The 7,784-nt window shown below is 36.2% G+C and overlaps 1 protein-coding gene across 1 annotated transcript; it reads left to right on the top strand.

Annotated features, from left to right (window-relative positions):
• The first annotated feature begins 6,233 nt into the window (after nucleotides 1-6,233).
• Nucleotides 6,234-7,337, top strand: LOC106780599 (metalloendoproteinase 1-like). The gene has a single exon (XM_014668896.1). The coding sequence runs from the start codon at nucleotides 6,234-6,236 to the stop codon at nucleotides 7,335-7,337; it is 1,104 nt and encodes a 367-aa protein (XP_014524382.1).
• Nucleotides 7,338-7,784: the final 447 nt, after the last annotated feature.

The raw sequence follows: 7,784 nt of genomic DNA, 5'->3' as shown, positions 1-7,784 counted from the left end.
CAATTGTGCTTTCCCTTCTTATTTCCATCTTCAATTCATAACCCATCTTCTTCCTCAACCCAAAAGGGACGAAATCACCATTAATGAAGATTGAAGTTCAAAGAGGAGAAGGGAGAGCTTCCCAGCACACCAAAGATCCTCCTAGGGCCCCTCCTAGGGCCTCTCCTAGTCGCTCTAGGTGAAGAATGAAGTCTAGGAGGAAAAAAATCTCCAAAATTTTCGTGAAAACATGACTAAATACCCATTTTATACATTTATGGTTTGACAGACTCGCCCAACGAGCTTCAATTCTCGCCTAGCAAATTGGTCAACTTGCCCAACGAAAAAGTCAACTCACTCAAGCGAGTGAATAATGTTGGTCAACCCATGAACAATGTTGGTCAACGCGTGAACAGTGTCGATCAATGCATGAATAATGTCGGTCAATGCATGAACACTACCAAGTGAATAGTGAACAATGCCTTTTAAATAACTTAGTTTGCTCATTGTGTTCGAAGCACTGAACGTAACTCTTGTGGCACCTAGTATGGGTATTCACTTAAAATCTATCTTTTCCTCCCACTAGAATCGTTTCTTGTTCTCTTATTTTACACTCCAATATTAGAGGTGAAACAAGCATATACTAACTAAAACACAAGAAAACATGAAAACACACTAAATTTGGGGCTTAAACAAGGTAAAAACTATAAAGGACTTAAGAGGAATGATAAGGATGAATCTGGAGAAGGAGTAAATGAAACTATGTTTAGAGGTATGATAGGATCTCTACAGTACCTAACTGCTAGTAGACCAGATATTATGTAAAGTGTATGTGTGTATGATAGGTACCAAGCTAATCCCAAAGAATCTCATTTAAATGATGCAAAGAGAATCTTAAAATATCTTAAGGGAAGCACTTCTTTTGGACTTTGGTATCCTTCTGATGCTTCACCTACTTTAATAGGATATTCCGATGCTGATTATGGTGGCTGTAAAATTGATAGGAAAAGTACTAGTGGAACTTGTCACTTTCTAGGTTGTTCTTTAGTGTCTTGGCACTCAAAGACACAATCGTGTGTAGCCTTGTCTACCACTGAAGCTGAATACATTGTTGCTGGCAATTGTTGTGCCCAAATTTTGTGGCTGAAATAACAACTGGAAGACTTTGATATCTTCCTTGATCATATTCCACTAAAATGTGATAATACTGGCGCTATAAATCTGACTAAAAACCTATAATGCATTCAAGAACTAAGCACATTGAGATTAGACATCATTTCTTGAGAGACCATATTCAAAAGGGAGATTGCCAAATTGAATATATTGATACCTTACATCAATTAGCTGATATTTTCACAAAGGCACTACCTAAAGATAGATTCTATGAGCTTAGAAGAGAGTTAGGAGTGTTAGATATATCTTAGAATCGAAATTTACAAATTTCTCTTAATTTTTGTAATTTTAGCGATTTTAATCGATTATCATAGCATAATAATCGGTTATTTTTGGCCTTGGCAAAATTCTTAATCGCAAATAGTTGATTATCCCATGACATAATCGATTATTCCCACTCAAACCAAAATCTGGTAAATTATGAACGGATAATCGATTATCTCCAGTCATAATCGATTATTGTGCAATTTTTGGTAAGTGACTCATGAACTGATAATCGATTATCACTAACAATAATCGATTATCACGCGCGCAGTTCCAAAAATAGAACCGTTGGAGAGCTTTAACGACTATAAACGGCTAGTTTTCTGATTTTTCTTATAAATAGCCTCCTATAATCGATTAATGGTCACTTCTTTGCGCCCAAAAACTCCAAAAATCAGATCTGAAACAGATTTCCTCATCTTTCTCAAAAGTTTCTTTTCTTTCAACCCTCCCGTGGCTGATTCTAGAAGAACCCGTAAACCACGTCCTGCCACTATTGATGGGTGGATCTCCGATCAAGAAAAGCATGCAGATTATGTCAACTTTTGGCAAGAGAGGAGAATCATGGCAGTAAAGTATATTTGTCTTAATTTTTATCGCTTCTATGGATTTCAATTTCTAGATCTTTTTGCTAGTCAAGGTCTCACACACTTAGTGGAGTAAAAAGGTTGCAAATATCCCAATCTCATAAGAGTTTTCTAGTTCAATTTGAGATATCGAGATGGGATAATATCCACCAAGGTGAAAGGCGTCCGCATAATTTTGGATGACGACGTGTGGACCAACGTTGCTCAACTTACCATCTAGGATGATGCTGTGAAAGTTCATCTCAGAGTTCTAGACTTCAACCGACTGCTGGCCCTTCAATCTTTCTTGCGCCATCCTAAACAGCAGATCAACCGTAGGCAACTGCTTGTTGGTGGTTTCAAAGTTGAAGAGAGGATGATCCACTACTTGATTTTGTGGATATTGTGTCCAAGAGCCACCAACCATGCTTAATGTTCTGAGCAAGATCTGTTTTTTCTGTATGGGATCTTAAATCACATACATATTGATTGGGCTACTCTTATTGCTGACACCATGGTAAAATCCAAGAAATATCATTCTTATCATTTTCCTTATGCTTTTCTCATCTCTAGAATCCTATATTACAAAGGGGTTAATGTGGAAGGTGAACATGTTCAAGCAATTCAGGCTATTGGATCTGAGATTGGAGAAACCACCTTTTGCCAAATGGGATTTGTTACTCGAGTAAATGCAATTATTCATAAAGATGATGATCATTCTGAAGCTGATGAAGAAGAAGACATGGATGCTCATATGGTAGAACCAGTAAGTGTTGCTGCTCCTTCTGATGCTGGTCCATCTAACATGCCTTCATCCTCCTCACTTACCATGGAAGAACATTTTGCTAGACTATCTAAACAATTAGAGGATACGAGTCTTGCATAGAAAACTCACTTTGATGAAATTTATGAGTGGCAGCAAGCTCATGACAAATACGTGGTTGATCAATTTCTTGATATTGATGTTCGCCTAACAAATATTGAAACTCATCTCAACATTGAACTACCTGAGAGATCTCCCAACCCTAAGTTTTAGAGTTAGGATTCTTTGTTTGTATGATTGTTGTTTTTTCTGTTTTATCTTTATGCCCTTTTATGTTGCTCCTTATGATGACTATGTAATCTTTCATGTTCAAATAAAATAATCTCTTATGTTTAATGCATATGTTTTTTAATTGAGGGGGATATTATATTAAGGGGGAACTTTTTACAGTGATTTTTGCTTATAATAAAAAAGGGGGAGAAGTATATTTTTAGGGGGAGAAGTATACTTTAAAATGGTACAGGTGTTGCTAACTTTCTTGTTGTCTGTAGCTTGAATATTTTGCAGGAAAGCCAAAGCTGCTTTTAAAAATTGAATTTTTGATCATCAAAAAGGGGGAGATTGTTACCAATGAGGAACATTGGTAAATCTTCAAGTAAATGGTTTTGATGATGCTACAAGAAGTTTAACCTAAAGAAGTCATTAGAGAATCTTTTTAGAAGCACTTTGTAGAATATAAATGTATTAGGAATGTTTTTAAATATGTAAAACTTGTATTTTAGGTATTATTCTAGAATAATCGATTATGAGGAGCAATAATCGATTATCATGAGTTTTTTTGAAAAACTATGTTGCTATGGAATAATCGATTATCACTCAAAATAATCGATTATCACTGGTCTGTTTTGAAAATTGCCCAAGTTATTTGGAAAAACCTATAACGGACTTGAATAATCGATTATCACTTACAATAATCGATTATTACTGGCAGTTGTAACATGACTCTTCATATTCAGACTAGTTGCCTATATATGGATGCTTAGAGAACTTCAGAAATAACGTTGTTGAACAGAAAGATTTTGTAGAATACTGTTTGTCAGAGGAAGTTCTCAAAAGCTAGTTCAGTTCCCTTGCTTGGTCTCGTGAATAGGAGAAGCTCGCGTTTCGTGTGTCGATAGTTGGAGTGGTTCTCTTCGAGTTGGCAAGGTGCTTTGCCTGGTCTCATGAATAGGAGAAGCTCGTGTTTCGTGTGTCGATAGTCGGAGCAGTTCTCTTCGAGTTGGCAGAGTGTTCATCTTCCGGTTCGTTCGTCGAAGGAAGGTTTAATCATCATATTTTATTCAGTCTTGTTGTAATCTGTGAAACTGTTTTTTAGTGAAACTGTTTATCACTTTTTATAGTGATTAACGACTGGACGTAGATTCTTTTGAATCGAACTAGTATAAAAATTACTTGTCTGATTTTTCTACTCCCTACACACTTTACTATTATATGCACATCAACCGTTCGATAAATTTTCTTTTAGAAAATTTATTTTTAAAACTGACCATTTTTATTTAAAAAGTGACCGAACACGCTTTCCGCTTATTAACTTTATTCTACTGCGTTATACTCTCTGGCTGATACCAACCAACATCCTTCGCATCATTGTCTTTGCTACTTTGCGGTTTTAAGCCACTCATTCGACTTAGTAGGATTTTTTTTTCTTTAAGTAAGTTTCCTTTAATTTTTAATTATTCATTTATCCGACACCTGATTGATTAATATGATTAACACCTTTTCTGATTATGAAAAAAATATTTTCAGAGAACTGATAGCAGGAAGAAAAGTAGTTTGCGATGTATTATGACATCTTATTTTTAGCCATTATTGTTATGGACTGGGGCAATGCTCATATATTATGACATCTTATTTTCAGCCATTATTGTTATGGACTGGGGCAATGCTCGTATGTAGGTTTGTTCTCAGTCAAGCATAGACTCAAGAGTTTGATCAGATAAAATAGAAGATTATATATTAGAGTTTTGGGATTGAACCAGAGTTTGCAAAACATAATTGTCACATAGGCCTAAGCCCAAAAAAGGAGTCTCTAGAATCAAACAAACTTCAAAAATGTAACATACAATAATTTAGAAACTGTTGCACATCTTGTTTAAGAAAGCACACCTAACTTTCGTATTACTGTCAAACACACATAATTGTCCTATCAGCTGACAATAAGTGTTCTCTGGATCAACTTGTAAACAAGAAGGAATTAAAGTCGTTGTGATTGCCACTGGTGTGTACACATTCTTTGGAAAGGCATCACACTTAGTGGATAGCACCAACCAAGTTGGACATTTCCAGAAGGTTCTTCCTGTAATTGGAAACTAAACCTATGTCATAAGCTTTAATCTAACAATGTCCATTTTCACCTGCATAGCAAACCTAAATCGTCGTCATAGAAAAATCTTAATTCGCGTCTCTTTATTCACTATTCAACCTCCATGCACAGAACCAATCGCGACCTCCATGAACGAACTAATTGAAGCTTTTGCTTTTTCTCCTTCCTCGAGTAAATAGAGAAAATCGCAAACCAGCAAAGAAGAACCCTAATCTCAGTTTGAATAACCCCACATTTACGATTTCTAATTTTGTTTCGTGTAAATCTAATTTTGCTTGATTGAAGATAAAACTAAAGAACCCTAATTTTGCTTGACTGAAAAAAGAACCCTAATTTTGCTTAATTGATAAGCCCCTCTTCTAAGTTTCATAAAAAAATAAAAGCGTGGCACACAGTTATCATGAAAGGTGGCATCAAACGTGGCACATCGTTAGCCATCTCAGACCAAATTTAATGCCGTTGCTTTTAGAGGACTAAAAATTATAGTTTCTTTAAGGACAATGATCAAAATGTACTCATATTTAAAAGAAAGACTAAATCTAAAATCGCATGATAGTTGAGGGGCTAAAATCATATTTAACCCTTTTGATTTTGATTTGAATTCAATATGTCTACTTAAACTTATAAAATTAATTAGTTTTTCTTTTATACTGGAGAGATTAACCTATGTAACCTTATCATATGATCTTAAAATAAAGCTTAGAATAAAAACGAAAATGCATTTTCAACAAAATAAAATGAGACGTATAAATTCACAATGGCTGATATGTCTTTCTTAGCCTTTCTCATCATTTGAAAGGGTGACGAAGACTTGAGGTCAACGTAAATGATTGACTTCTCTTCAAATCCATAGAATCAAACATGGATGCTTAGGTTTGGAGACATGATAGCGACTCTTCACATGTTGGCTTTAGCAATTTGCTTCGTCATCAGCAAGTTGTTGTAATCATACCAATACTGCCTTAGCAACCTTGTTCTTCTCGAGATCAGCAACGTTTTGCCCAATATCATACCACTTGTTGTATAAAAACAAGTGGAGTTCGAAACCCTCTGTTTTCCTCTATATATTATTCCTCAAATCGACCAAGAATTTATATTGATAAAGATGAAACCCTACCTTTCTGCTTTCCTATTATTGTTCCTTCTCCTTCTCCACCAATCTCAGTTCGCCAAGGCTGCTATTGGGTCGTCTCTTCCGTCTAATATCCAGTCTGCTCTTGGGAAAATTAAAAATCAGGTGAAAGGAAAAAACCTAGAAAAGCTTAACGGGAAATTGGAGTCTGCGGAAAAATACGTGGACTTTGTGGATGAATTCTTGGGGTATTTGATAGATTCGGGGTATTTCAAAAAAAATACGACACTACCAAACCTGCCATTAAATAAGGAAAGGAAAGGCTTCGCTCCGCTCAAAAAATACCTTTCTAACTTTGGCTACCTTCCATCCTCCGACTCATTCAACAACACTGTCGACCATCAAACATTATCAGCCATCAAGACCTTCATGGAATCTTTCAATCTCCCAGTTACCTCCGACATCCTTAAACTCATGTCGCTACCACGATGTGCTGTCCCCGACATGAATTTTGACTACAGCTTACACCAAAATGTGTCGTGGCCCAAAGCCGATAACCGGTGGTTCCAAAAGACAAACCTCACGTACGGTTTTCATCCGGCTGAATTCGAACAGAGCTTCGCCAAAGTGTTCAAAAATGCATTCAAGCGGTGGGAGAATGCCGCAGGGGTTTTGAACCTGACGGAGACAACCTACGACGACGCGGACATTAAGGTTGGATTCTACAATCTCTCTGATGTACTTTTCGGCAACTTGTTTGGCTTGAGCTTGATAAGGGAGAACCCTCCATCTAGCGTGAAGACAGCTGAGGTAATTCTCAACGGCGACCTGATTTGGGCGCTGCCCAGTGAGAAAGGCAACTTGTCGGTGAAGGATGGAATTGTGGACTTGGAGAGTGCAGCGATGCATCAGATAGGGCATTTGCTTGGATTTGACCACTCTTTCATGAATGACTCTGTTATGTACCCTTACATTTTGCCATCGCAGGAACGAAAGGTAGAACTCTCCAATTCTGACAAGAACAACACTAAGAAACAGTATGCTAACGTTGACTCTGGCGACGGTGGGTGTTTGGGAGTGCCTTCAATCACCGCTTTGTTGTCTCTGGGATTTGCTTACGTGCTTCTTATGTATTAAGTCTCCTCTAACGTCTAGCACTCGCAACTTTGCTTTTGTTCTTGATTTATATTATAGGAAATAGTTTCCTTTCCAAGAAGATTGAGGAATATGTTCCATTCCCCAAAATGTCTTTCATTTGAGTGTTTTAATTGTTTCTATTTGGCCTCTGATCTGAATTTGGAGATAAAAGATGTTTATATATGTTTAGTTCTGCACATCGTTTTTCACAAGATAAAATTCTAATTAACGTTTTAGTTACTGTGTAATATAATAGATAGTGAATAAAATCACAATTATATGGGATGTGGCTACCAACTCCCATACCTTATTTAAATATATTTGTTACGTGAAAACAAAGGAAAAGGACAATTACTTTTATTTATATATATTTATATATATATATATATATATATATATATATTCTTTTGAAAAACTTAAATATTTTATATTCATTTGGTATTATCC

This window comes from Vigna radiata, unplaced genomic scaffold (genome assembly GCF_000741045.1).
Source record: "Vigna radiata var. radiata cultivar VC1973A unplaced genomic scaffold, Vradiata_ver6 scaffold_149, whole genome shotgun sequence".
Classification (NCBI taxonomy): Eukaryota; Viridiplantae; Streptophyta; class Magnoliopsida; order Fabales; family Fabaceae; genus Vigna; species Vigna radiata.
This window is presented reverse-complemented; position numbering and strand designations above follow the sequence as displayed.